The following is a 26,901-nucleotide window of genomic DNA, read 5'->3' as shown; positions in this document are numbered from 1 at the left end:
GCCTCTTCGGGGCCGTCGGGGCTGCCGCCGCCGGGGAAGTCGGTGAGTGCGGCGGGCGGGGCCGGACCAGGACCAGGTCCGGGACGGCGGCGGATGTCGGGGGGCGGTCCGAGCCCGGCGAGCGGCAGCGGGGGGGTCCGGCCCGGTGCGAGGACCCCGCTCTGCTCGGCGCCCCGCCGTGGGGCAGGAGCGGGAGCTGGTCCGGGGCGCTGGGCGGATGGGGTCGGCCGTGCCTGGGGCTCGGGTGCCTCTGCCGGCGGGACGGGGGGCGGCCGGGATGCTCCGTCCCAGCCGACCCGGCCCCTCTCCCTGCTCTCGCAGTCTTCCAGACCGGCATGGTGGGCTACCCCGAGGCCCTCACCGACCCCTCCTACAAGGCGCAGATCCTGGTGCTCACCTACCCGCTCGTCGGCAACTACGGGGTCCCCCGGGACGAGACCGACCGCTTCGGCCTCAGCAGGGTGAGTGAGCAGGGACGTGGGCGGCGGGGCAGGCAGCGGGGTGTGGGGCAGCGGCACTGCAGCGGTGCCGCTGCAACCCAGGGAGCTGCCAAAGCCAGCTGCCCGCGGGCCGGCCGACGCGTGGCTGGGCGGGCGGCACAGGGTGCCGGGGCGGGGCGGTGCCGGGGCGGGGCAGTGCCGGGCACCGGTGCGGCACACGGTGGCAAGCGGCGGTTTGACCCCGATGCCGCGGGGCCCAGAGCCAGCAGCGGGGCCCAGCGTGCTCCAGCCCACCGTGCTCCCGTGAGCACGGAGACCCCCGTGCACTGGGATTGGGGTGCCCTCGCAGCACGTGGGGAGCAGGGCCGCGTGTCTGTCCTCACTGGGGCTCCGTTGCAGCACAGGGGTCCCAGCCCCCCAGGGCAAGGCGGGGCCGGGGCAGGGCAGAGCAGCCCCTGCTGCCTCCTCGAGGCCCCGGACCCCTCTCAGCCCCTTGGCCTCCGCGCTGCCTCTCCTAGGGCTGCCCTTGGGGCAGAGCCCAGGCCCCACTGCAGCAGTGCCCACGCTGACCATGGGGGTCTGTCCTGCCCAGCCCTGTCCCACGTTGATGGGCCAGGAGCCCCTGGCCCCGCTCTCGCTGTTGGCAGCCCTCTCTGAGCCGGGGGCTTGTAGGTCCCTGCTGCGGCCCCGCAGGCCCTGCTCCTGGGATCAGAGCCCCAGTCTCATGGGACAGGACACTGGTGTGTTTGGGGGTCCTCGGTGAGGCTGTGGCCACAGAGAGTGGTGCTTTCCGGTGTGCCGGTTCATGCTGCGGCTGTGCTGAGGTGAAGGGTCCCGTGGTGCGGGCTGTGCTGGCCCCTGGGTAGGGGGCTGCAGTCCAGCAGCACCAGGGGCCTGGGCACACTGTCCTGGGGCTCCCAGAGCCTTGGCTGGACCAAGCCTCAACTTGCAGGGCTGGGTGTGGGGCAAGGTGGGGGCAGCGACAGCCCAGCAAGCTGTGTGACGTGGCAGCGGGGGCTGGTCCTGTGCCGGGGATGGGGTCCCTGTCCCATGGGGCTCCCCCATCTCTGGGCTGTAGCTGTCCCGCTGTGCCCCATGGGGATGGCCAGGCTGGGCACCCAAGGGGTGCACAGGGCTTCTCCCAGGCTGGTGACCCCACACCCAGCTGTGCTCACCCCCCACCCCTGCAGTGGTTCGAGTCCAGCAAGATCCATGTGGCCGCGCTGGTGGTGGGCGAGTGCTCGGAGACCCCCAGCCACTGGAGTGCATCCCGCTCCCTCGACCAGTGGCTGAAGGAGCAGAACATCCCTGGGCTGGAAGGTGGGACTGGGGAGACTGCTGGGCTGGGTTTGGGGTGGGGTGGGAGCTGGGGGGTGGCTTGGGGCAGCTGGGGCTGGGGTTCAGGGGGCAGTGAGTTCTAGACCAGACCTGTCCCTGTGTTGGGATTTGCCCCCCAAGGGGGTTGGCCTGGTGCTGGCAGTTGGGGGTGACGATGTTGCCGGGGTGCAGGGTCCTGCTTGGGGTGGGATGGGGCCACGGGGTTGTGTCTCACGGCTGTCCCCAGGGGTGGATACTCGGGCCCTAACGAAGAAGATCCGTGAGAAGGGGACACTGCTGGGGAAGCTGGTGCCAGATGGGACCCCCGAGAAGAGCCTGTCCTTTGAGGACCCCAACAAGCAGCACCTGGTGCAGGAGGTGTCACTGAAGGTGGGGCTGGGGGGGCTGGCACTGTTGAGGGGGCCTGGGGGGTGTATGGGGGCATGGGTGGGGATGGTGAGGAGGCCGGGAGGGTGGCTGAGGGGGCTGGCACTGGGCTGGGGGGGTGGCTGAGGGGGCTGGCACTGGGCTGGGGGCATGGGTAAGAATGGCTGGGGGTCGGCTGGGGGCCTGGCACTGGACTGGGGGGGATGGAGGGGCAGCTGGCAGGGCAGCTGGGGCTGCAGAGGTCCTTGCTGTGGAGGACTGGTCCCAGCCTGGGGGGCCGAGGCAATCCGCGCTCACCCCTCCCGCAGACACCCCACGTGTTCAACCCCGGTGGGTCGCTGCGCATCACGGTGGTCGACTGTGGCCTCAAGTACAACCAGGTGCGGTGCCTGTGCGAGCGGGGGGCGGCCGTCACCGTGGTGCCCTGGGACCATCCGTTGGACACCGCAGGTGGAGTGGCAGTGGCCGGGGGCCTCCCAGGGCCCTGCCGAGGGGTGGGGAACGGGGCCTGGGGCAGGGGCTGTCTCCTAGGCCGATGCTGGGGGCAGCGGAGAACCGTGTCCTGCTCCCCGTCGTGGGGTCAGGGAACCTTGATGTCGTCCTTCTTGGGGTCTTGGGGCCCTCAGTGGGACCCCGCAGGGATGGGGGGCCATAGGCTTGGGGTGCCTTGCTGTGATTGGGGTGGGGGTCTCTGGCCCGTGGCATCAGGATGCCCTAATGTGACCCTGCATGGGGGGCCATGGGGGGCTGTGGGACCGGGGGGCCTTGCTGCCACCGGGATGGGGGTCAGGGCACTTCAGTGTGACCCTCCTGGGGTGTCGGGGGGCTGTGGGCTTAGGGTGCCTCGCTGCTAGGCTACTGGTAGCCAGGGGGCCCTGCTGTGACCCTGCGGGGCCTTGGGGGGCCACTCTGACCCCGCTGCTGTGTCGGCACAGACTTCGATGGACTGTTCATCAGCAACGGCCCTGGGGACCCGCAGCTCTGCCAGGAGACGGTGTCCAGCCTGCGCCGGGTGCTGGACGCCCCCCAGCCCAAGCCCGTTTTTGGGATCTGCCTGGGGCACCAGCTGCTCTCCCTGGCCCTCGGCGCCCGCACCTACAAGATGAAGTGAGCGGGGTCTGGGGCTGGGGTCAGGGTCACCATGGGGTCCCAGCTGCCTGCGGCCGCCTGACACCCGTCCCGCCGCCCCAGGTACGGGAACCGCGGGCACAACCAGCCATGCCTGCATGAGGACACGCGGCGCTGCTTCATCACAGCGCAGAACCACGGCTTTGCGGTGGAGGCAGGCAGCCTGCCGCCCGGCTGGGCCCCGCTCTTCACCAACGCCAATGACGGCTCCAACGAGGGCCTCGTCCATGAGCACAAGCCCTTCTTCAGGTGGGTGCAGGGTCATGGCTGGGGGGGCCAGGCGTGCGCGGGGCTGTGCCCTGCCTGACCCACTCCACAGTGTCCAGTTTCACCCTGAGCACTGCGCCGGCCCCACGGACCTGGAGGGGCTCTTCGACGTCTTCGTGGAGGTGGCACGGGACCTGCAGAGCGGAGACGGCAGCGCTCGGACAGGTGGGTGCAGGGCGGGAAGGGGTGGCTGGGCCCTCGGGTCCAGGGCTGCGGGTGGGGGCTGTGGGTCTGGGGCCGTGTGTGGGGCCAGGCGGTGTGCGGAGGCCACGGGCAGGACCGTGGGGCAGGGGCTGTGGGCGGTGTGTGGGGCTATGCACGGGGGTGCGTGTGGCCCCAGCCCCAGCGTGACCCGTCCCCTCCCAGTGCGGGAGCGCCTGCGGGACTGGCTGACGTACGACAAGGCACCGACCGGGGGCCAGGATGCGGCCCGGCCCCGCAAGGTGCTGATCCTGGGTTCCGGTGGCCTCTCCATTGGGCAGGCGGGCGAGTTCGACTACTCGGGGTCGCAGGTGAGCGCCCACCCCGGGGGCACAGGTGGTGGTGGGGGTGACTGGGGGGTGTGGGCCCGGGGCTGCCAGCCGTGATACCTCTGCTCCCTGTAAGGCCATCAAAGCGCTGAAGGAGGAGAACATCCAGACAGTACTGATCAACCCCAACATCGCCACGGTGCAGACCTCCAAGGGGCTGGCGGACAAGGTCTACTTCCTTCCCATCACTCCCGAGTACGTCACCCAGGTGAGCACCCCGGGGTGCCGGCTGCAATAGGGGCAGTTTGGGGGAGGCGCAGGGATGAGGGGGCTGGGGGCTGCCTGGAGGGTAAGCGGCTGCCTGGCGGGGCTGTGGGTGGCGGAGGGGTGCTTGAGGGGGCAGCACAAGCACAGCGGCAGCTGGAGGGCGCAGGGCGCGTTCTGCGGGGCTGCCGTGGGTCCCTGCTCCACCGCTCTGTGCCCCCCAGGTGATCCGGAATGAGCGCCCCGATGGGGTGCTGCTGACCTTCGGGGGGCAGACGGCCCTCAACTGCGGCGTGGAACTCACCAAGGCGGGTGTGCTGGAGCGGTACCACGTGCAGGTGCTGGGCACCCCTGTCACCTCCATCGAGATGACAGAGGATCGCAAGGTCTTCGTGGAGAAGATGGAGGAGATCGGGGAGCACGTGGCGCCCAGTGAGGCCGCTGCCTCCCTGGAGCAGGTCCGGGGGTGGGATGGGGGCTGGTTGTGGGGCAGGGTGCTGTTCTCCCTGCTCCTATCGTGACCCTGTTGCTCTCCGCAGGCGCAGGCAGCGGCTGAGCGATTGGGGTACCCAGTGCTGGTGCGCTCTGCCTACGCCCTCGGGGGCCTGGGCTCTGGCTTTGCCAACAGCCGGGAGGAACTGGTGGCACTGGTGAGCCAGGCCTTCACCCACACCTCCCAGGTCCTGGTGGATAAGTCCCTGAAGGGCTGGAAGGAGATCGAGTACGAGGTGGTGCGGGATGCCTACAACAACTGTGTGACGGTAGGGGCTGGGGGGAGACCCCCCACACCTCTGTTGGGGGGGAATTCACGGAGGAGCGGGTGCTGGGGAGTGTGGGGTCCCACTGGACCCCATCCCCAGGGAGGGCTCCCCAGCCCTCCTGTGGTGCCAGCACAGCTGCCGTGTGCTGCTGGGAGCTGCGCCCCTTGAGCCAGACCTCCCGCACCCCCTGTGCTCGGGGGGGCTGCAAACATGGGGTGTCCCAGGGGCTCGTGTTCAAGCCCTGGCTGTGCAGGGGAGCCCCCGCTGGTCCCCAGGGCAGGGGAGGAGGCGTTGGGAGGGGACCGGCTTGGGGTAGCAGCAGCTGGGAGCATGCGTGGGCAGCGTGTGGGCGTTGGGACCTCAACAGCCCGTGGTGACCCCCCCGCTGCCAGGTGTGCAACATGGAGAACCTGGATCCGCTGGGGATCCACACGGGCGAGTCCATCGTGGTGGCGCCCAGCCAGACCCTCAATGACAGTGAGTACTTCATGCTGCGGCGCACGGCCGTGAAGGTGGTGCAGCACCTGGGCATCGTGGGCGAGTGCAACATCCAGTTTGCCCTGAACCCCGAGTCGGAGCAGGTGAGTGCGGCCCCTCGAGGGCCCTGCTGCAGCTCCCCCTCCCTGCCCTGAGGGAGCCCGGGTCCGGGTCCTGCCCTGCGCTGGCCTGCGGGGCTGTGCTTCGCCGGCCCCCGTGGGTGCAGCAAGGCGCTCGCTGGGTCTCTCAGTCCCGGTGCCGTGTGCGTGCACGGTCCTTGAGTGGTCTCTGCCCAGCTGCATCCTGCTGCAGCCGTCAGCGGTGGCTGCCCTTCCTCAGCCCAGTTGCCCTTCCCCAGCCTGGCTGCCCTCACGTTTGGTCCCCGTTGTTATTTGTGCCCTCCATGCGCTAGCGGCTCTTTGGGGCCAGCCGAGCACTGGGCAGCAGGGAGCTGCGCTGCCAGCGCCTGGCCTCGTGCCATGGGGGCCGCGTCCTGCGCCGCCCCGCTAACCCTGCCTGCCTGCTGCCTGCAGTACTACATCATCGAGGTGAACGCCCGGCTCTCTCGCAGCTCGGCCCTGGCCAGCAAGGCCACCGGCTACCCCCTGGCCTATGTGGCTGCCAAGCTGGCCCTGGGCATCCCCCTGCCCCTTCTCAGGTAATGCACTGCTGCGGCACGGGATGGGGCGCTGCCCTGGCCGGCCTCGCGCCCCACCCCTGGTGGGACAGCCCCAGCCACTGACCCCCATCCCCTCCCCAGGAACTCCGTCACCAACTCCACCACGGCCAACTTCGAGCCCAGCCTGGACTACTGCGTGGTGAAGATCCCGCGCTGGGACCTCAGCAAGTTCCTGCGTGTCAGCACCAAGATTGGCAGCTCCATGAAGAGCGTGGGTGAGCGTGGGGCAGGCGGGCAGCACGGGTGGCAGCACGGCAGGCATGGGGTCCGGCCGCTCACAGCCCCATCTGCAGGGGAGGTCATGGCCATCGGGAGGAACTTCGAGGAGGCTTTCCAGAAGGCACTGAGGATGGTGGACGAGAACTGCGTGGGCTTTGACCATACTCTGAAGCCGGCCTCAGATGTGGTGAGTGCTGGGGGCCTGGGGCAGCGGGCCAGGCTGCCAGCGCAGTCAGCGGGGGGAAGCGGCCGTCTCCCCCTCTCCCAGCCCTGCTCACCCCCTTGGCCCGGCAGGAGCTGGAGACGCCAACCGACAAGCGGATCTTCGTGCTGGCGGCTGCGCTGCGGGCCGGCTACTCCATTGAGCGGCTCTACGAGCTGACCAAGATTGACCGCTGGTTCCTGCACAAGATGAAGAACATCACGGACCATGCGGTGCTGCTGGAGTCGTACCGTGAGGAGCAGAGCACCATGCCGCCTGCCGTGCTCAAGCGGGCCAAGCAGCTCGGCTTCTCCGACAAGCAGGTGGCCCTGGCCGTGCTCAGGTAATGCAGGGAGGGGACAGCCCCGTTCTGTGCCCTGGCCCGCGTCCCAGTGCTCACCCTGCCCCTCGCAGCACCGAGCTGGCCGTGCGGAAGATGCGGCGTGACCTGAAGATCCTGCCGGTGGTGAAGCAGATTGACACCGTGGCAGCGGAGTGGCCGGCCCAAACCAACTACCTGTACCTGACCTACAACGGCACCGAGCACGACCTGGCCTTCCGTGAGCCCCACGTCATGGTCATCGGCTCCGGTGTCTACCGCATTGGCAGCAGTGTCGAGTTCGACTGGTGCGCTGTCGGCTGCATCCAGGAGCTCCGCAAGGTCAGCTGGGCCCCAGCACCCCGTGGGCTTGGTGGGTCGGGCGTCCTCAGTCAGAGGACAGGGTCGGGGAGGAGCGGGGGTCCTTGGCCTCACCTCGTCCCTCTCCCCCTGCAGATGGGCTTCAAGACAATCATGGTGAACTACAACCCCGAGACGGTGAGCACTGACTACGACATGTGCGACCGCCTCTACTTTGATGAGATCTCCTTTGAGGTGAGCGGGGCTGGGGGCCCTGCCTGCCGTGGGGCTGGGGCAGCGTGAGGGCTGCCGTGGCCCCCATGGCTCTGGTTCCAGTCATCCCGCTGCCCCATATGGTTCCGCAGGTGGTGATGGACATCTACGAGCTGGAGAACCCTGAGGGCGTGATCCTGTCCATGGGCGGGCAGCTGCCCAACAACATCGCCATGGCCCTGCACCGGCAGCAGTGCCGCATCCTGGGCACCTCCCCAGAGGCCATCGACTCAGCTGAGAACCGCTTCAAGTTCTCCCGCCTGCTTGACTCCATCGGCATCAGCCAGCCCCTCTGGAAGGAGCTCTCCGACATGGAGGTGGGGGGCGTGGGGCGCCGGTGAGGGTGACGGGGCTGCCCAAGGCGGGACCGGCCCTTGGCATGTCCTCTGAGGGTGCTGGCTCTCCTGCAGTCGGCCAAGCACTTCTGCTGCAAGGTGGGGTACCCCTGCGTCGTGCGCCCCTCCTACGTGCTGAGCGGCGCTGCCATGAACGTGGCCTACTCGGACAGTGACCTGGAGAAGTTCCTGAGCAATGCCGTGGCCGTGTCCAAGGAGCAGCCCGTTGTCATCTCCAAGTTCATCCAGGAGGCTAAGGTCCATCCAGGAGGCTGCTCTGGCCCCGGGGTGCCCCCGCTCCCTGGGAGAACCCTGTCCCCCCGCCCCAGCGCTGGGTTGTGACCATGTTCCTGCCCGCAGGAGATCGATGTGGACGCAGTGGCCTGCGACGGTGTGGTGGTGGCCATCGCCATATCAGAGCACGTGGAGAATGCTGGGGTGCACTCTGGCGACGCCACGCTGGTGACGCCTCCCCAGGACATCACCCCCAAGACGCTGGAGCGCATCAAGGCCATCGTCCACGCTGTCGGGCAGGAGCTGCAGGTCACCGGGCCCTTCAACCTGCAGCTCATCGCCAAGGTACCCCAGCTGGAGGGACCGTGCCGGGCCCGCACGGTGCCCACGGGAAGACACCCTGCGGCCCCAGAGGAGCCTCACAGCATCCCCCTCTCCCCCAGGACGACCAGCTGAAGGTGATCGAGTGCAATGTCCGCGTCTCCCGCTCCTTTCCTTTTGTCTCCAAGACCCTGGGGGTGGACCTGGTGGCTCTGGCCAGCCAGGTGATCATGGGCGAGGATGTGGAGCCTGTGGGGCTGATGACAGGCACGGGCATCGTTGGCGTCAAGGTGAGCGGGGGCTGCAGGGCCTGGCTGGGGCACGTGGCCGGGCGACCCCTGAGCCCCCCCTGCCCCCAGGTGCCCCAGTTCTCCTTCTCGCGCCTGGCGGGTGCCGATGTGGTGCTGGGTGTGGAGATGACCAGCACAGGCGAGGTGGCCTGCTTCGGGGAGAACCGCTGCGAGGCTTACCTGAAGGCCATGCTCAGCACCGGCTTCAAGATCCCCAAGAAGAACATCCTGCTGACCATCGGCAGCTACAAGGTGCGTGGGGCTGGGGTGGGGGCTAGGCCTCCCCCGCCCGCCCTCTGACTGACCCCGGGGTTGTTGCAGAACAAGAGCGAGCTGCTGCCCACAGTGCGGACCCTGGAGAGCCTCGGCTACAAGCTGTACGCCAGCCTCGGCACCGCTGACTTCTACACCGAGCACGGCATTAAGGTCGGGGCTGGGGGTCCGGCAGGGGCTGGGGGCACCCTCAGGGGAGGTGTGGGGTCCTGACGGGTGTCCCTGCTGGCAGGTGATGGCTGTGGACTGGCACTTCGAGGAGGCGGACAGCAGCGAGGCTGGTGCCCGGGAGACCCAGCGGAGCATCCTGGACTACCTGGCCGAGAACCACTTCGAGATGGTCATCAACCTCTCGATGCGCAACTCGGGGGGCCGCCGGCTCTCCTCCTTCGTCACCAAGGGGTACCGCACCCGGCGCCTGGCCGTCGACTACTCTGTACCGCTCATCATCGACATCAAGTGCACCAAGCTCTTTGTGGAGGTGGGCTGGGGCACGCGGGGGCCCAAGGGATGTGGGTGCAGGTGAGGGAGCAAAGGAGGGGCTGGGGTAAGAAAGCCCTGTTGTGGATAGCTTGAGGCGGGCGATGTACATGGGCATGGCTGTGGGAGGGTCGTTTTTGGGGTGCGGCTTGGGCAGACATCTTCATCTGGCCCTGTTGCTGAGCTCTGGCCCACGCGCCCCTGCAAGACGGGTCCTGCCTCACAGCTGCTGTCTCTGCAGGCGCTGGGCCAGATCGGGGCAGCCCCGCCGCTGAAGATGCACGTGGACTGCATGACGTCCCAGAAACTCATCCGCCTGCCGGGTAGGTGGGACTGGGGACACGGGGGGCCAGGGGTTCCAAGGGTGCAGCATGGAGCCGGGGCAGCACCGGGAGCTGGGCTGAGGGCTCCAAGGGTGCGGCGGGAGAGGAGACATTTCCCTGTGCTGCTGAAATATCCCGTGTCCCCCATGGTTGGGGGCTGCCTGCGCTGACGCTGCCCCGCTCCCAGGCCTGATTGATGTCCATGTCCACCTCCGTGAGCCGGGTGGCACCCACAAGGAGGACTTTGCATCAGGCACGGCAGCTGCCCTGGCCGGGGGCGTCACCATGGTGTGTGCCATGCCCAACACCAGTCCCGCTGTCACCGACGCTGCCTCCTTTGCCCTGGCGCAGAAGGTGAGGGGCTGCCGCTGCCTGGCCCAATGCCCACGTCCCCTCCCCGGGTGCTGTGGTGCCGGCTGCGGTGTGCTCGCTGCCCGCGACAGGGCTGGCCCCGGCCTGGCACCCACCGCCTCTCACCTCCGCAGCTGGCCGAGGCCGGGGCCCGCTGCGACTTCGCCCTCTTCCTGGGGGCTTCCTCGGAGAACGCTGGCTCGCTGGGCCCCCTGGCTGGGGCGGCCGCCGGGCTCAAGATGTACCTGAACGACACCTTCTCCAGCCTGCGGATGGACGATGTGTCGCTGTGGATGGAGGTGAGCTGGGTGGGCAGGGGCTGACGCGGGGCCAGACTTGGCTCCCAGCGCCGGTGCCCATCAGCCCCGTCCCCTTCCCAGCACTTCGAGCAGTGGCCACGGCACCTGCCCGTTGTGGCGCATGCGGAGCGACAGACGGTGGCTGCCGTCCTCATGGTGGCCCAGCTGTACCAGCGCCCTGTGCACATCTGCCACGTGGCCCGCAGGGAGGAGGTGAGTGGCAGGGCCCAGCAGCGCGGTGGGGGGACGGCAGGCCCCAGTGACGGAGCGGGGGGTCGGTGGGCCCTGGCAACGGGGCGTGGGGCTGTTTGGGGCTTCCCCCTCACCGTGGCTTCCCCCTCACCGTGGCTCCCCCAGATCCTCCTCATCAAGGCAGCGAAGCAGAAGGGGATCCCGGTGACGTGTGAGGTGGCCCCGCACCACCTCTTCCTGTGCCAGGACGACCTGGGGCGCCTCGGGGAGGGCCGAGCAGCCGTGCGGCCGGTGTTGGGCACCCGCCAGGACGTGGAGGCGCTCTGGGAGAACATGGACACCATCGACTGCTTCGCCACAGACCACGGTGAGCGCTGGAGGACGGTGGCTGCGGGGTGGGAGGGTGGTGTAGGCACAGCAGCAGGTCCCACAGTGACTGGCCCCGTCCCGCAGCCCCCCACACGCTGGAGGAGAAGCAGGGGCAGGAGCCGCCCCCCGGCTACCCCGGCCTGGAGACGATGCTGCCGCTGCTGCTGACGGCCATCTCTGAGGGGCGGCTCACCGTGGAGGATGTCGTCCTGCGCCTCTATGAGAACCCCCGCAAGATCTTTGGGCTGCCCGCGCAGGAGGATACCTACGTGGAGGTGGGTCCCTGCCCACCGACCCCAGATCAGCCCCAGCCCTGGCCCTGCTGCCTTTGACCCGCTGTCCTGGCAGGTGGACCTGGAGCACGAGTGGATTATCCCCAGCCGCACGGCCTTCTCCAAGGCACGCTGGACGCCCTTCGAGGGCATGAAGGTGAAGGGGACGGTGCGGAGGGTGGTCCTGCGCGGGGAGGTTGCCTACATCGACGGGCAGGTAAGGCCCCAGGTACCCTTCCCCCTGCATCTAGGGGGTCCCTCAGCCTTCCGGGGTCCCCCTAGCCCCGGGGTCCCCTCGCACTGACCCCATCACCCCTGTGGCTGTAGGTGCTGGTGCCCCCCGGGTATGGGCAGGACGTGAAGAAATGGCCCTCGGGAGCTGTGCTGGCGCCACACGCAGCCCCCACCAAGGAGAGCACGAAGGTACCGGGGTGCATGGGGCTGGGAGGGGGGGTCCCTGCCACGCCCCAGCTCCAGCTCAACCTCTCGTTGCAGACCCCCGAGCGGCCCCGGCACATGGCGGCGGGCGAGACGCTGCGCAGCCGAGCCTCCAGCCCCCGCCGGGCCGGCCCTGGGGGCGAGGGGCGCTTCCACCTCCCACCCCGCATCCATCGGGCCTCTGACCCTGGGCTGCCAGGTAGGGGGGCGGGCGGCGTGGCGTGACGGAGCACAGCGGGCAGGCGGTGGGGCAGCAAGCATGCTGCCCCCGGGCTGGGGCTGGGGCCGCGGCTGGGCGGCCCTGCTGATGCCGGCCCTTGTGTCCCGTTCAGCGTTCCGGAGGCTGGGAGCCGCGCACCGCCCGGGCGCCCGAGGCACCGGTAATGTCGGGGGAGGACTCACTCAGAAAATGAGACGCGGCCGTACTAATGGCACTAACCGCAGCCAATGAGTGCATCCCCTCCCCCAGGTGCCGTGTTGGCCCCGGGCCACCCGTGCCGCCCCGGCACGGGCCCCTTTCCCCACCACGTGATGGGGCCGGGCACCACGGGACAGGGAACGGCTGCACCTGCCTGCTCCCCTCCTGCCCCGGCCCGCGCGGCACCTCGGGGACCCCTCGCCTGCCAGTGTGATTTGGGTTGCGTCCAATCGGGTTTTATGGGGCGCATGGGGAGAGGGGCACAGCACTGCGCTGGGGCTTGGCCCGCCTGGTCTCTGGTGGCCATGCACAGGGCTTTCGCCCAGGAGGGCTGTGCTGCACTGGCAGCACCCTGGGAGAGCGGGGCCCAGGGTGCCACAGCAGCCCGCACCCTCTAACGTCACCGCTCCCCTCTCCCACCCCAGCCGAGGACGCTCGTGAAAAGGCCGGCAGGAAGGCGGCAGAGGCGGGTGAGTGCTATGGGGGTCGGGGGGCCCACGGCAGGTGGGCTGGTTGGGCTCTGTGGGACCACCCACCCGGGCTGACCTGGCTGCTCTCGGTGCTGCAGATCCAGCTGTGATCCAGGACACCTACTTCTACCCACTGGGCCCCCTCCCGCGCCAGGCATCCCCCCAGGGTGCGCCCCACTTCCAGACCTCCCCGCTGCTGCACCCCCTCGTTGGGCAGCATGTCCTCTCTGTCCAGCAGTTCTCCAAGGAGCAGGTGCCCGGGCGAGTGGGCAGGCGCGCGCTGGGGCCGTGGGCACCCGGATGAGCGTGGGGGGTGCGGTGCCTTGTGTGCCCCGGCCGAGTCCTGGTGCCACACCCGCCCCGGCTGAGCCGCCTCTCCCCGCAGATGTCGCATCTGTTCAACGTGGCGCACACCCTGCGCATGCTGGTGCAGAAGGAGCGGAGCCTGGACATCCTCAAGGTGAGCCGGGCACGGGGCAGCTGCCCGGCCCCCTGGGCACCCCAAGCGAGGCTGTGGGAGCCCTGTGCTGGGCACCAGTGCCCCTGGGCTCCCTGAGGTGACAGCGCGGCCACTGCAGGGCAAGGTGATGGCATCCATGTTCTACGAGGCAAGCACGCGGACCAGCAGCTCCTTCGCGGCGGCCATGAGCCGGCTGGGCGGCTCCGTCCTGTCCTTCTCGGAGGCCACCTCCTCTGTGCAGAAGGGCGAGTCGCTGGCCGACTCTGTGCAGACCATGTGCTGCTACGCTGATGTGCTGGTGCTGCGGCACCCCCAGCCGGGCGCTGTTGAGGTGAGAGGGGCTGGTGGGGCCATCTCCTGCCTGTGGTGGGCCTGGGGGTGGCTGCATCCCGCCCTGAAGGCGTCGGGGCCCCTGCCCCCGTGGTGAGGATGGTCACCTGTGCCATGGGGCAGGGCCGTGTTCCCCAGCGGGGCAGGCGTCAGGAACTTGAGCCAGGTCCTGCCCCCATCGGGCTGGCGGGGGCCGCATCCTGCCTGCGCTCAGCTCTGCCTGTGCTCCCAGCTGGCCGCCAAGCACTGTCGCAAGCCTGTGATCAACGCCGGGGACGGGGTGGGGGAGCACCCAACGCAGGCGCTGCTGGACATCTTCACCATCCGCGAGGAGCTGGGCACTGTCAACGGCATGACGGTAAGGCGCCAGGGGCTGGGGGGGGCCATGGCTGCCCCCACCGCGGTGCTGGGGACTGAAGGGCCCTGCCTGGGGCCTTGGGGTCATCGGGCGCCGTGGGTCAGGCTGACCGCTCTCCCCAGATCACCATGGTGGGTGACCTGAAGCACGGGCGCACGGTGCACTCCCTGGCCCGCCTGCTTACCCAGTACCGCGTCAACCTGCGCTACGTGACCCCCCCCGGCCTCCGCATGCCCCCTGACATCACCAGCTTCGTGGCCTCCAAGGGCATCAAGCAGGTAAGCAGGCAGGGTGGGGGGCTGCGGCCCCGTGTGCCCCCCAGCCCCGCTGACGGTGCCGCTCCAGGAGGAGTTTGGGAGCATCGAGGAGGCGCTGCCGGACACTGACGTGCTCTACATGACCCGCATCCAGAAGGAGCGCTTCCGCCTGGCCGAGGAGTACGAGGCCGTGAGTAGGGGGTGGCGGGAGGGGACCGCGGGTCTCGCCCCGGCCTGGGGGCGGCAGCCTTCTGCGGGGTGGGGCTCCCCCGCCCGGAGCTCAGGCTGTGTCCTGCCGCCCCGTAGTGCTTCGGGCAGTTCATCCTCACGCCCCACATCATGACCCGGGCCAAGGAGAAGATGGTGGTGATGCATCCCCTGCCCCGTGTCAACGAGATCAGGTGGGGACAGGGGGGCTCATGGGGGGGTGTCTGCGCTGTGCTGGGCGGGGGGCTCGGGGGGGTTCTGGGAGATGGGGGCCGTGGTGTGCTGGGCGGGGCTCGGCGGTGGGGGGTCCCACCCCCACGGGGGTCCGGGGGGGGGTGGGGTGTCTGTGTCTGGGGTGTGCTGGGGGGGCTCTGGGGGCGCTGGGGCTGCGTGTGCTGGGGGGTGGGGGGTCTTCGTGGTGGGGGCTGAGGTGTTGCCGGGCGGGGCTCGGGGGCGGGGGGGTCTCACCCCCACAGGGGTCGCGGGCGGGGCTCGGGGGCGGGGGGGTCTCACCCCCACAGGGGTCGCGGGCGGGGCTCGGGGGCGGGGGGGTCTCACCCCCAGAGGGGTCCCGGGCGGGGGGCGGTGTCTGTGCGGGGGGTCCCTGCTGGGCTGTCGGGGGTCCCGGGGGCGGTGCCCACGACTGACGTCACTTCCGCAGCGTGGAGGTGGACTCGGACCCGCGCGCCGCGTACTTCCGGCAGGCGGAGAACGGGATGTACATGCGGATGGCGCTGCTGGCCACCGTCCTGGGCCGCTACTGAGTCAATAAACTGCGTCACTCTGCCGCGCCCGGACGTCATCGCGCCGCGCCGTCATCGCGCTGCGCCGGGCGGGCCATGGCGGCGCTGTGGAGGGGCTGCGGGCGGCTGCTGGCGCGGCGGCCGTGGGCGGCACAGGCGCTCACCGCCGGTAAGGGCCGGGGGCGGGCGGGCAGGGCCCCTGCCCCCGCAGCGCCGGCCCTGCCGAGCCAGGGCTTGTCCCCCCCTCTCCCCCACCCCTGGCTCAGGGCCCGTCCCCCCCGCGGCACACAGCCCCCATGGCATCCCGTGACCCAGCCCCTCGCCGCCGTAACGCAGGGCCCCATTGCCCTCTTGTCGGCACTGTCACCCCCGGTGGGAAGCAGGGCAGGAGCCCCACAGGCGCGGGGGCTCCCGGTGCCTCAGGGGTCTATCCTTAGGGGGGAGGAGGTGCTGCCGTGCCCCCAGGCTCAGCGGGGACCAGGGGCCCGCCATGCGTCCCACTGGGTGAAGGGCCCTGGCCTGCTCCGGGCTCAGGAGATCTGCGTCGGGGGCCTGTGCTGGAGCCAGGAAGGCTAATGGGGGGCTGTAAGGATGCACAGCCCCGCAGAGACCTCTCACAGCTCGAGGACTCACCCCAAAACCCTGGGTGGAGGCTGTTTTGGGAACCCCACGGCACGGATGCTGGGACATGGCACTGGGAGGTTCAGTGGGCTGCAGCCTCCACCCAAGGGCTCAGCCAGTGCAGCGTGGCGCCAAGCCTCCCTCAGGTGGGCTGCCAGTACTCGGCGATGAAGGCTTTGGCTTGAGTGGGGTGCAGAGGTGCTGCCTGGGGAGAGCCCCCGCCTCTGAAAGGCTCCTGGGGCCCTGCATGGGTGATTTAGTCTCCCTAACAACATTGCTGTTTGCTGGGCTGGGAGGTGCTGTAAATCTGTCCCAGCGCTGGCAGGCAGCTCCCCGTGCCCCAAAGACGCTCTCCGTGCGCGGGCAGCTGCTGCAGGCAGGGATGCTCTTGCCCACACTGGCCCAGGGCTCCCAGTCCTCAGCAACAGGTAGCTTGGCCTTCCTGCTGCCCACCCCACCCGTGCGGGGCTGAGGCTGGTTGGCAGGAAAGCGTGTCCTGCCTCAGCACGAAGCCGTGCAGGGGTGCGTGCGGCACAGGCTGGCCGGGGGCAGGGTCCCTGCATGCTCCCCTCTGCACCCCCTGCTTGCAGCCTTCTCTGCCGCCGCCGTTCCCGCACCAGCCGTGCTGCTTGCAGGTAACCAGCCCAGGACCCTGGAAAAGCGCAACTGTGGGGTCTGGGGGTGCCCTGCTGTGCCAGGGAGCCGGTGTGGGCGCTGAGGGGCTCCACTTGCTGTGCAGCCGCTGGCCCTCCTCCCTGCTGCCCACCGGGCTGGTGGCACGTTGCCCTGCCTGCCAGGCTGCTGGGGTCCTGCCAGGCCACCTCACTGTTCCCGCTGTTATTTTTATCTGATTTAATGGAGTCTATTGCCTGGCACCGGCTGCTCTGTGGGCCGTGCATCCCCCCCTTGATTCCTGGAGGGAGGCCAAGGTGGAGCTGGGAGGGCTGCCCAGGACCAGCCCTCACCCTCCATGGCAGCCCCTGCCTGCTGCTGTAGCAGGCTTGGTGCAGCCTGCAGCCCCGGGCTGGCTCTGGGCTCCAGCTCTACCTGTTGCTTCTTCACGTTGGAGCTGGTTCTGCCACACTGAGGCGCAGCTCCACAGTGCCTCGGGGCCCTGGCAGGCCTGGGGAGCGCTGGGCCGTGCCTGTGGGGGTGCACAGCCGCCCAGCACGGCTGCTCTGCGCGAGTGGTTGGCCCAGTGCTGTGTGCGGTTTCGTGGCTGAGAAGAGACTCTGCCTTCGGGCCTGGATGTCTCCCTGCCTGCGGTGGCGGCCCAGGCCCAACCCCTGTGCCATGGTGCGAGGCCGTGATGGTGGGAGCATGGCCCTTCCTCTGGGGCTGGGGCAGCGCTGCTGGAGGCCGAGCCTTCCTGCTCTCCTTGTAGCTTCAGCAAGTAATTCCTCTGTCCGAGGCCAGGCTTGGCCCCTCGCTGCTGGCCATGCCGTGGTCTGTGCGGAGGAGGCAGGCTCCCGGGGCCCCGTGCCCTGCGCTGGGCAGCCACAGGAGGGCTGGGCAGATTCCAGCCCTGCCTTTGCTTGCTGCTTGCAGAGCCACCGGTGCTGCCGTTCCCCCGGGTGGAGCAGAGCCGCCAGCTGGGGCCGGGCCAGGGAGGGTTGCTGGCAGTTGGCTGTGCCTGGCGTGTCCAGCCGCGCTCGCCTGCCGAATCCCTGTCCCGCCTGGTGGCGAGAACTGCGGGGTCAGGCAGGGCTTTGCCTCCTGCATCCCAGGCCCCAGGCCAGGATGCCAGCAGGGCCTGGGCCCAGCGGGCAGCCGCACGTGCCTGCAGCAGTGACCTTGCTGTCCCTGCCTGCGGAGAGCAGCCCCGCGCTCCCGTGGTGGTGATGCAGCCTCCAGCTGCCAGCCGGCGAGGCCCACGGGGGATGCAGACGGTGTGGCCTACTTAGGCTTGGGCCTGTTTCAAAGTCCTCTGGCCGCAGGAGCAGCAGCCGGCGGGATCGGCCAGGCACCCCCCGGCTCCCAGGCTCGGCCTGGCCAGGGGCAGCGCGCTGCCCGCTGCCTCCTGCCCACGGCACCGCTCTGCGCCGAGCAGGCGAGAAGGTGCCTCCCCGCGGCTCCGGCGGCTGTGAGCTGGGGAGTCCTTGCTGTCCTCACCTGCTGTGTCCAGCGCTCCCGTGCGGGCACGGTGCTGCCGTGTGCGTCGGCTCTTCCCAGCCCGGGGCAGGATGTTGCAGCAGCAGCAGGGCCGGCAGAGCTGCGGGGTGGGCCGGGATCTGGTTCCTGTGTTCATGGCGCGGGGTGCAGCTGGGGGCTCCAGCCCCGCACCGTGCCGGGTGTCGCCCTGGGGCAGGCGCAGTGTGGCTGGCAAGCAGCTGGTGCCAGCCTGGGCGAGCGAAGTCATTGCGAGGGGTTTGATCCAGCCGCGCTCCCAGGCCTGGGCAGGGGTGCACAGACAGGCCTGTCCCCCCCGGCAGCCCTGGCGTTGCATCGTCACCACCAGGCACTGCGCCCGGAGCCTTTGCCACTGAATGAGTAACGGCAGCACTGCCACTGCGCTTTCTCAATGAGCGCCGTGCGTGGGGAGCCTGCCTGTGCCTAGTGGGAAGGCTGCCCGCAGGAAGCAGGCAGCCGGCGCTCCTGCCGTGCTGGCCTGGTGTCCTTCGCCTGGTGCCACCCCCTGCCCCTTCGCTGCCATGGCCCCGGGGGCTGGTGGGGGCCGCTCTGCCATCACGAAGGGGTGCGGTGACTCTCGGGGCCCAGGGGCAGAGCCTCAGCCCCTGCGGGCTGTGTTGGTCTGGGGTGGGAGACGCTGCCAGGAGCACGGCAGCTCCGTGGGGCTGCAGAGACTGTGCCAGCCCTCCCGGCCCTGCCGGGGCACATCCAGCCTGGCTGGCCTTGGCTGGGGCCCCGGCTCCTGCCCAGCCTCCTGGGCTGCCTCCAGGCTCTGCCGGCCATCGCAGCCGTGCTGGGCCGGGTCCAGCCCCAGCCCCAGCCTTGGTCCGCGTGGCTGGGGCGAGGGTCTGGGGAGCCAGGCCCACACCTCTCCCCTCATTGTGCTGGCTGGGGACAGCGCCCGCAGGAAGGCACAATCCGGCTGCAGGTGCTGGGGAGGTGGCAGGCGCGCTCCCCTGGCACAGCCTGGGGTCTGCGGCCCTTTGGCTGGGACCTACTCGCCGCGGTGCTGCTGGGGGCTGTCGTAGAGACACCGATGGCCCCGGGAGAGAGGGAGTGGGTGGCAGGGACCAGGTGCTGCTGAGGACACAGCCGGGGCTCTGCTACCGGCCCGCTACCCAGTGAGGAACCGCTTGTGGAGACTGCCTGGGCAGGACTGGCCCTGAGCCGACGGCACCGGTGGGCTGCCGGGAGGACGGGGGACGCTGGGGACGCCGCTCCCCAAGACAAGGGCTCGCTGGGTTCAGATTTCCAAGAACGGAGCAGAATCGCAGCAGGGCTGGAGACCGGCCTGGGAACCATCCTGGGAGGAGCAGGGGGAATAAGCAGGGAGCCCGCAAAGGCCAGGGGAAGGAGCGCTGGGCCAGCCGAGTTGCGTCGAAGAGGTCAAGGGTGTAGGATGCAGCGGGAGCTGCCAAAGGCCCAGCTGAGCGGCACCCCGCAGGGGACGCGCACAGCAGAAGGTCCCTCACACTGATATGGAAACAAGGCGAGGAGCCGTGCCAGCAGCCGGGCGGTGACGATGAGCTGGGGCTGGCCCTGGTGCCCGGCAAGCCTCGCCTGCCTGTCCTGGCTGCCGGTGGCAGTGGCGCGGGCAGAGAGTGGCTTTCCAAGGCAGGGGATTGTAGTCGGCAGAGTTTGCACGGCGCTTGGGGAGACGTTTCAGGGAGCGCAAGGCCTGGGCTCAGGAAAGGCCACAGCTGGCAGCGCAGGCAGCATCCAGGTGGGTTCTGTCCCAAAAACCCCGGGCACTGCGGGCCCTGGGTGACGGATCAGCCCTGTGTCAGGGGCATGGGGAGATGGCGCAGCGGGGCACTGTTTCGGCCAGTCGCTGTGTCGGCCCCAGAACAGCCCGAGGCACTTGGCCACTGCGGGAGGGTCCGTGCCACGGGGCAGGTGTGGGCAGGCTTGGCACAGGGCGGTGGGGGAGCCGCACGTCGGGACGGACCCAGCGGGGCCAGAGCAGGCTGAGGCCTTCCCAGGGGCAGTGGGGCTGCAGGCAGGCAGAGGCAGCACTCGGGCAGGAGGACCTGGCTGTCAGCAGAGCACTCCGGGGTCCTGCCCTGCCCTGGTGCGCCGCAGCCGCCTGAGCGGGCTGCGTTGGTCGCAGGGGCCCTCATGGGAGCTGGTGATGTGATCGCACAGCAGCTGGTGGAGCAGCGGGGGCTGCACGGGCACCATGGCTCCCGGACCCTGAAGATGATGGCGATCGGCTTCTGCTTTGTGGTGAGTGCCAGCGCACGGTGGGCACCCGGGCTCTGCAGCACGCGTGTGGTGAGGTGCGATGGAGGACTGGGATGGAGGGCTGTTTCAGCAGGATGAGACCATGGTGCCTGGGTGTGAGCTGGGCCGTCCTGGTGCTGCCTCCAGCAGCCACAGGCAGAGTTGGGTCCCCTCGAGGAGGAGCAGCCTGCTCCTGTGCCCAGCTGCAGGTGTGGGCACCCCTGGCTGCGCTGCGGGGTGGGACGGGGCTGGCACCCGTGCCCATCCCTGCTGCCAGTGCTGGCCCCTGGGGAGGTTTCACGTGGCAGGAGGGTGACTCCACATCCAAGGGTGCAAACGTGCTTTGCTCTGCTGTGCGTGACGAGGCTGGATCCTGACCCCATCAACTCCTGTGCTCCAGGGGGGTGTGTTGGGCCCAGTGCCCTGCGCTGGTGGCTCGGGCAGGGAGGGTCCTGGGCGGCGCTGGCATAGCCAGGGTCCCCCCTCCACAGAGCCCTGCCTGGTGTGTCAGGCGTGAAGCCCTGCGGCCACCCCGCTGGAGCAGGCCCCTGGCTGCCCCGTGCTGGCGCTGCCTGGTGGAGAGCTCTAGGAGGGGCAGGGGGGCTGCGGGCATCCCTGCATTCGCCCTATGCGGGGGGGCTGCCCCACAGCTGTTCGGGGCCCAGCAAGGGAGTGGCGCAGCCCAGGAGGGGAGGCAGGACAGGCCCTGGTCCCTGTGTCCTAGGGCTGGGGCAGGGCCATGTAACCAGCTCCGGAGACCCCCCCCAGCCCTGACACCCCGTGGCTGCCCCTCACCACCTGGCTTCTGCAGGGCCCTGTTGTGGGCAGCTGGTACAAGATCCTGGATCAGCTAATCCCGGGGACCACAAAAGTCGTGGCCGTGAAGAAGATGGTCCTGGACCAGGTCAGTGCTACGTGGGTGAGGGTGCCTGCGGGGGGCTGGTGCAGCAGGATGGGGTGGTAAGTGCAGCCACGTGTCTGTGGGCAGGTTCCCATCCTGCTCCGAGAGCCCCAGCTCGGTGCAGCAGGTGCTGAGGAGGGGATGGTGCCCAGGACTTGCTCCATGGAGTCGCTGGGCTGCAGCGCGCAGCCCCTGGGGCATCAGGCAGCTCAGCCCTGCAGCCCAGAGCATCTCCGCCAGCTGTGCTCGGGGGATCCCTGGGGGTCTGTGGGGAGCCGTGAGGATCCATGCTTTACCCTTGCTGCAGCTGTCCCGAGACTCTTGAGAGCTGCCATCTCCCTTCTCCGAAGCAGAGCACGGGAGGCCGGGCAGTGCTCTCCCTGGTGGAGCGGCGGTCCTGGGGATGGGGACCCCGGTGCTGCCCTGGCTCCTGCCTTCCTCCTGAGGCCGGGGCCAGCCCCGATGTGGTAGAGGCCTGGGGTGGACAGGGTTGCAGAGGGGCCACCCTTGGCCTGGTCTTGGACCCTTCCAGAGGCCCCGTGGTGGTGCCCGTCCCTCCCGATGGCTCTGTGCTGGGGAGTGGCAGGCCAAGTAGCCCCAGGGCATCAGGCAGGCTGGGTCTGTGCCCCCCCGCCCCACTGTGCACTCCCCTCGCCCTGTGCTGCGGGCCCAACTCCAAGCACCACAGGCTCCTTGGCATCTACCCCAGCTCCTCTCTTGCAGGGGGGCTTTGCGCCGTGTTTCCTCGGCTGCTTCCTCGCCATCACGGGGGCGATGAATGGTCTGTCGGTGGAGGAGAACTGGTCCAAGATCCAGCAGGTACGTGCCTCTTCCCCAGTCATGGTGCCGTCAGCAGACAGGGCGCCTTGGCAGCTCCTCCCGATGCACCAGTGCTGCCGGCTGCTCCCATTTGTGGTTGTGCCCCTGCCCAAGCACGGCCCCCTCCCAGCACCAACTGCGTGTTCCCAGCTCTGCCATCGCACTCCCGTCCTCATAGCCTGGCCCGCAGCTCCGTTGTGCCCTGGGACCCCAAGCACAGAGCCGGCTCTGCAGGCGCCCCACAGCCAGGGTGTGGAGGTGTCCACCCCACTGCTGCAGGGCATGGAGCAGCTCTCTGCCTGGCTGGGGCATGGGTGTGCATGGGGCCAGTCCTGCCGGGCTCAGCGCTGGGTGCCAGGGCCCTGGGGGCATCGGGTGCCTGGTGCTGCCGGTCCTCTGGGTGCTCCCTGTGGCACGACTCTGCGGTCCTACCTGGGCCAGGGTGGCTGGGTGCCTGGTGCCATCCGGCTCCCTGCACGGCGTCCACTCTCCTGGCTGCATCTCCAGAGCCATTACCGAGATGGCTCCCATTAGCAGCAATTGCTGGAAAACAGCGTGAAAGCTGAGTCAGCGTGTCCAGAGCGTGAGTCACCGGGGAGCGGGTGACCACCCACCACGGGATGAGGCACACCGGGGGTGGTCGCGTGGCTGCCCGGGGGGCAAGCAGCACCGGCGCTCGCACACCGACGGGCTGCCGGGGCTGTTTGTGAAGGGCCCCAGCCCAGCCGGGCCCTCTGCCCCCAGGCTGTGAGCTGGGGGTGTTGCCCCAGACGGGCCATCAGCCGCTGCCCCAGGCTGGAGCTCTGCTTGGGGTGCATCGCCCAGAGCTCATTCCTCTGCGTGGGTGCACCTGCCCTGGCAGGCACTGGCCAGCTGCCCACCAGGCAGCGGGTACGTGCCAGCAGAGACCTTTCCTGACCCTAGTCCTGCCCTGGAGCACAGGGAGCAAGTCCTGGGGGAGGACTGAGTTACCTCTTCTTTCTCCTGGCTTTGCGAGAGCAGCAGCCAGGGTACGAGACACCTCAGAGGCACACGTAGGCTGGCCCTTGGCACGGGCAGTACGCCTGAGCGTTCCCGTCTGCCCCAGCTGCATCTCAACCAGGTCGTGCCATGTATCTTGCCTTACGTCCCCCAGGGAAACCCGGTGGGGCCTGAGCGCAGTGGTGGGTGATTCCTGCGAGCCGTGGCTCCCAGATGGTGCCCTGCCCTGGGAGGGGGCTGGGCTGGGCTGGGGGTCGGGCAGCAGCAGCTAGCAGCCACCTTCACCCCTAGCTTGGGGCGCATCCGTTTCTCCCCACGCAGAGGAAGCGTCAGCAGAGCATCCATCACCCCTGCGCCCGCTCGCCCCGTCCTGGGCTGCTGGCCAGCGCCGGGAGGAGGCCGGGCTCCCGGCTGAGTCACACCAGGCTGGACAAGGGACTTGTCCTGCTGCCGTGGGGCAGGGCTGCGGCATGGCCGCGGGTGCGGCATGAGGACAGGGCAGCGCCTCGGGCTCCCAAGGCGACTGCCCCAGCTCGGTGCCCCTCTCTGTCCCTGCCCCACGGTGCCTGGGAGGGGGCTCGGGGGACGCGGGCTGCACAGGGGCTCGCAGCCTGCACCGAGGAGAGGAGCCAGCTGCCCCTGCCCGAGTCTGCTGCAGGCGCCCTGGCTCACCTCCTGCCCTCTCGGCGCCTTATCCTGCCCCACGCCTGCCCCTGCTCTCCTCCGGGCTTGCCCAGGCAGAGCGGCCTGTGGCAGCCTGGCCATGGCACCATGGGCCATGTCAGCTGCAGGAGGGGCTCTCGGTGGGGATGGAGCAGTTGTGGCCGCCCTCTCCCTGCCACCCCGTGCTCGCCCCACATGGGCACGGCTGCGGGAAGGGGGTGGGCAGGCAGGCAGGGGCTGCGGGGGGCAGAGGAGATCTACCCTGTGCCCAGCTGGAGCAGACGTGGAGTTGGGGGGATCACAGTAGGGGGACAGTGGCCCTCTGCGTGCTCCCAGCCCCTGCCTGCAGCCCAGCCTGCCTCTACCTTGGGTAACGGGCAGCTCTTTGGAGATGCTCCTGTGCTGTTCCTGCTGGTGCCAGCTGTGGGCCCTGCCGCTGGAGCCAGCCACCCTCGGCAGCCCCAGCCTCTGCCCACGGCAGCCGGGGCCTCCCCGGGGCTGTGCAAGCGGCCGCCCCTGTGGGGGCCATGGGCGGCTGTGCGGCAGGGCTGGGTGCCTGCGGCGGCTGGGTGGCAGCGGGGCGGCTCTGGGCGCTCACGGCCTCCCTTCTCTCCCAGGACTACACGGACGCCCTGCTGACCAACTACTGCGTAAGTGCTGGCGGCAGCCACAGGCGGGTCCGCGCCCCTCCCTGCCCCGGTGCTGTGCTGGCCGTGCCCCCAGCTGGGATGGCCGGGCCGGGCTCCTCCACGCCCCTGTGTCTGTCCCCCGCCTCGAGGGCTGCCGTGGGCTCAGCTGGATGCTCTGAATGCCTGGGCAGAGGTGGGCACAGGGTGGGGGCGCCGGCAGGGCCCCTTCACCACTGTCTCCTTCTCTGTCCAGATCTGGCCACCAGTGCAAATCGCAAACTTCTACTTCGTGCCCCTGAAGCACAGGTAGTAACGCGGCCGTGGCCTTGGCTCCCCCGCTCCTGGAGCCCGCAGCTGTGGACCCTGTCCCTTCTGTCCCCAGGCTGGCCGTCGTCCAGTGCGTTGCCATCATCTGGAACTGCTACCTCTCCTGGAAAGCAAATCGGATGTGAGGGGGAAGCCCTGTCCCCTCCCTGCCCCCCCTGCCCGCCTGCTGCCTGACTCTGCCCCACCTCCAGAGCCCTTGGAACAGGCACCCGTGGCTGTGGGTGGGGACGGGATATGCAGGGTGCTGACAGCTCCCGTCCCGCTCTCCTTGGAGGACCTCCTCACCTCCAGCTATGGGCCTCACGACTCGCAGGGACGTGCGGAGGAGAAGATGGTGACGGGTCCGCCCTGAGACGGGCCGGTGCCTGGGGCTGCTCGAGGTCCGGCAGCCTGCTGTGCCGTGGGGCAGCTGTGCCCCTCGATGTGCTTCTCCGTCCATGCTCACTCCTCTCCCTGGCCTATGGCCCCACACACGGGGTGTTCCTGCTGCAGCGTTAGTCTGTCCTTCCCCAGTGGGAGATCCCGGGGAGGGCCCCGGGCCGGCGGTGCCGCGGGGCCTGCTTGGAGCTGGGGTCAGTGCTGCCAGCCCCGTCCCGGGCTGCCTGCGCCGTGCCTGCAGCTCTGCAGCACCCGCTGCCGCAGTTCGGGTGCGCTGCCCCGAAAACAGGTTTCTCTGTAGCTCTGCTGCGGACAGTTGGAGCACCCAATAAATGGCGTTTTTCCCTCTTGATTCTCGTGACGCTTGAGCTCGTGGCCCTCCGTCCCACGCCGGGGACTGTGCAGAAGCGGTTTCAGACCGATCATTCCTCTGCTTGCAGAGCTGCTGGCAGCCCTCCTGTCCCCTCGGTGGGGCCAGAGCTGCTCTCCCAGCTGGCAGGCAGGTGAGCAGGGCCTTGGGGCAGGGGCAGAGCAACGGCTCTGCTTTCTGCCTGTTCCCCGAGGAGCTGAGTGTGCGGCCGTGGTGCTGGCATGGTGCCTGGGGCTGGGGCACCGCAGTGCTGAGCTGCTCGCGTTGGTGGGGGTGGGCTACCCCGCCTGTCTCGGTGAGGGGAGGGGCGGTCTGGCAGAGGGTGGATGGTGGCTTAGGGAGTCACCAGATCCCACTGTAGCTGTTCCGTGGTGTATGATGCTGCCTCCACTGCTGCTGGGCAGTGGGACAGTGCGAGCTGCACCCAGGGGACACAGGTGCTGGGTGCAGGATCGTCCTGGGGCTCACAGCATGCTTGATGCAGGGCTGTGCATCAAAGGGGAGGATGCAGGAAGGGTCTGGGTGAGGGCTGGAGCTGGGGCTGTGACAGGGCCATCTCTACCTGTGCCTTGTCTGAGACGAGCCTGCCTGTCCCGCCTGCAAGGAGTCCCACGACACTGCCGCCTGCCTGCACCGCGGCCTCGTTCAGACATGCATCCAGGCTCGTCCTACATGGGCAGTGAGCAGACACGATCCGGCTCACGCAGCGCCCTGCCCAGCACATCCTGACCAGGGTCTCCAGAGCAGAGCTGGTGGGACAGCGGTGCTTAATCTCGCGCAGGGGCCTGAGCCCCGGCCCCCTTGGCTGTGCTGCTGCAGCCCCGAGCAGCGGGACAGAGCCATCCCCGCATGCTGCCAGCACCAGGCTGGGCTCTGCCGACCAGCCGCCGTCGTGGCACTTGCTGAGGGGGGATGCACTGTCCTTCCTTCCTCCTTCCATCCCACATGGAGCCTGCTCCATGCTGCTCTTGCACACCCGCCCTGATGCTGGCTTGTGCCAGCCAGGCAGCAGCTGGCCCTGCTCTGGCCCCGGGTGTGGGTGCATTCCAGGCAGACGGGTGCAACCCAAAGCACGGGGGAGCTGAAACCTGCGCAGGACACCAGTGCACCCTGACAGGGATGGAGCCCCAGAGCCTGCCTGGCTGCCTGGCCCTCAGCTCCTGAGGGATGGGAAAGGGCTGCAGCTGCAGCCACCCAACAGCACTGCAGAGCAGCACTCGGCTGCGGGGCTGGGGCTGTGCGATGGGCTGTGTGTCGATGGCACCGGGTCTTCAGGGGACCAGGCCCAGCCTGGCCTCAGGCACCGCGCGGCGCTGTGGGGCTCAGCCCAGGCTCTCCCCAGCCCACAGGGTGGGCACTGCTTCTCAGAGGCTGCGGATGGCAGGAGTTTGCAGCCCCGACACAGTGAGCCTCTTGCAGCTGTGTCTGGGGGTGCAGAAGGCCCTGGTGTGTCGGCAGCCAGCTTGGCACGAGCCAGGCGCTTGTCCCCAGGAGCAGCCAGCCTCACAGCACGGGGGCTGCCAGGGCTGGGGGGGGTTGAGCCCAGCCCCTGCTGAGGGCTCTGCCCTAGAGCCACAGGGAGGTGGTGCCAGGTGCCAGCTTTCACACTGGATCCACATCACAGGTGCATGGCACCGTGTGCTGTCTCGCTGCAGGCAGGGCTGTGCCCCACCACTCCCGTGCAGCCCGGTGTGGGACGTGCTGTGCAAGGGCCAGGCTGAGCCTCTGTCCCCAGGCTCTGCCTAACGACGGCACCATGGAAAGAGCCCGCTCTGGCCCCGTCTTGGCACCTGCACCAGTATCGGTGCTGGGCGTCAGCTCAGTTCCCATCTGCCTGCAAGGAGAGGCATGGGGCTGCCAGGCAGGGTCGCAGTGCTGCCGGGGGGTCTGCAGGCAGGGCTGCAGTGCTGCCGGGGGGTCTGCAGGCAGTGGTGTG

At 69.3% G+C, this 26,901-nt stretch overlaps 2 protein-coding genes across 2 annotated transcripts; both read left to right on the top strand.

Moving 5' to 3' along the window:
• The first annotated feature begins 335 nt into the window (after positions 1-335).
• CAD (carbamoyl-phosphate synthetase 2, aspartate transcarbamylase, and dihydroorotase) lies at positions 336-15,011 on the top strand. The gene is made up of 43 exons (XM_075144690.1): positions 336-461; positions 1,631-1,760; positions 2,005-2,147; positions 2,453-2,594; positions 3,080-3,251; positions 3,336-3,521; positions 3,592-3,704; positions 3,906-4,051; positions 4,146-4,277; positions 4,498-4,731; positions 4,813-5,034; positions 5,427-5,615; positions 6,045-6,169; positions 6,272-6,405; positions 6,484-6,596; positions 6,704-6,954; positions 7,026-7,272; positions 7,387-7,485; positions 7,596-7,820; positions 7,914-8,096; positions 8,199-8,417; positions 8,516-8,683; positions 8,753-8,935; positions 9,005-9,109; positions 9,189-9,437; positions 9,678-9,759; positions 9,947-10,113; positions 10,245-10,409; positions 10,491-10,622; positions 10,767-10,968; positions 11,055-11,245; positions 11,319-11,459; positions 11,570-11,665; positions 11,738-11,879; positions 12,524-12,568; positions 12,667-12,821; positions 12,954-13,028; positions 13,147-13,359; positions 13,591-13,716; positions 13,839-13,994; positions 14,062-14,163; positions 14,280-14,374; positions 14,842-15,011. Exons 1-43 carry the CDS (start codon positions 336-338, stop codon positions 14,942-14,944), a joined length of 6,624 nt encoding a protein of 2,207 aa, XP_075000791.1. The 3' UTR covers positions 14,945-15,011.
• On the top strand, positions 14,983-24,947 carry MPV17 (mitochondrial inner membrane protein MPV17). Its single transcript, XM_075144689.1, has 7 exons — positions 14,983-15,092; positions 19,785-19,900; positions 20,709-20,801; positions 21,522-21,617; positions 23,879-23,911; positions 24,144-24,196; positions 24,273-24,947. Exons 1-7 carry the CDS (start codon positions 15,020-15,022, stop codon positions 24,340-24,342), a joined length of 534 nt encoding a protein of 177 aa, XP_075000790.1. The 5' UTR covers positions 14,983-15,019; the 3' UTR covers positions 24,343-24,947.
• The last annotated feature ends 1,954 nt before the right edge of the window (positions 24,948-26,901 follow it).

This window comes from Calonectris borealis, chromosome 3 (assembly GCF_964195595.1).
Source record: "Calonectris borealis chromosome 3, bCalBor7.hap1.2, whole genome shotgun sequence".
NCBI lineage: Eukaryota > Metazoa > Chordata > Aves > Procellariiformes > Procellariidae > Calonectris > Calonectris borealis.
The sequence above is the reverse complement of the archived record's forward strand: the minus strand, read 5'-3'. Positions and strand labels throughout refer to the sequence as shown.

Coding starts and splice junctions, on each gene's coding strand:
- CAD (XM_075144690.1), top strand. CDS start 336: ATGGTGGGCTACCCCGAGGCCCTCACCGACCCCTCCTACAAGGCGCAG. Junction 6,406..6,483: donor CAGCTCCATGAAGAGCGTGG/GTGAGCGTGGGG, acceptor CCCCATCTGCAG/GGGAGGTCATGGCCATCGGG. Junction 14,375..14,841: donor CCCCGTGTCAACGAGATCAG/GTGGGGACAGGG, acceptor TCACTTCCGCAG/CGTGGAGGTGGACTCGGACC.
- MPV17 (XM_075144689.1), top strand. CDS start 15,020: ATGGCGGCGCTGTGGAGGGGCTGCGGGCGGCTGCTGGCGCGGCGGCCG. Junction 19,901..20,708: donor CGATCGGCTTCTGCTTTGTG/GTGAGTGCCAGC, acceptor TGGCTTCTGCAG/GGCCCTGTTGTGGGCAGCTG. Junction 23,912..24,143: donor CCCTGCTGACCAACTACTGC/GTAAGTGCTGGC, acceptor TTCTCTGTCCAG/ATCTGGCCACCAGTGCAAAT.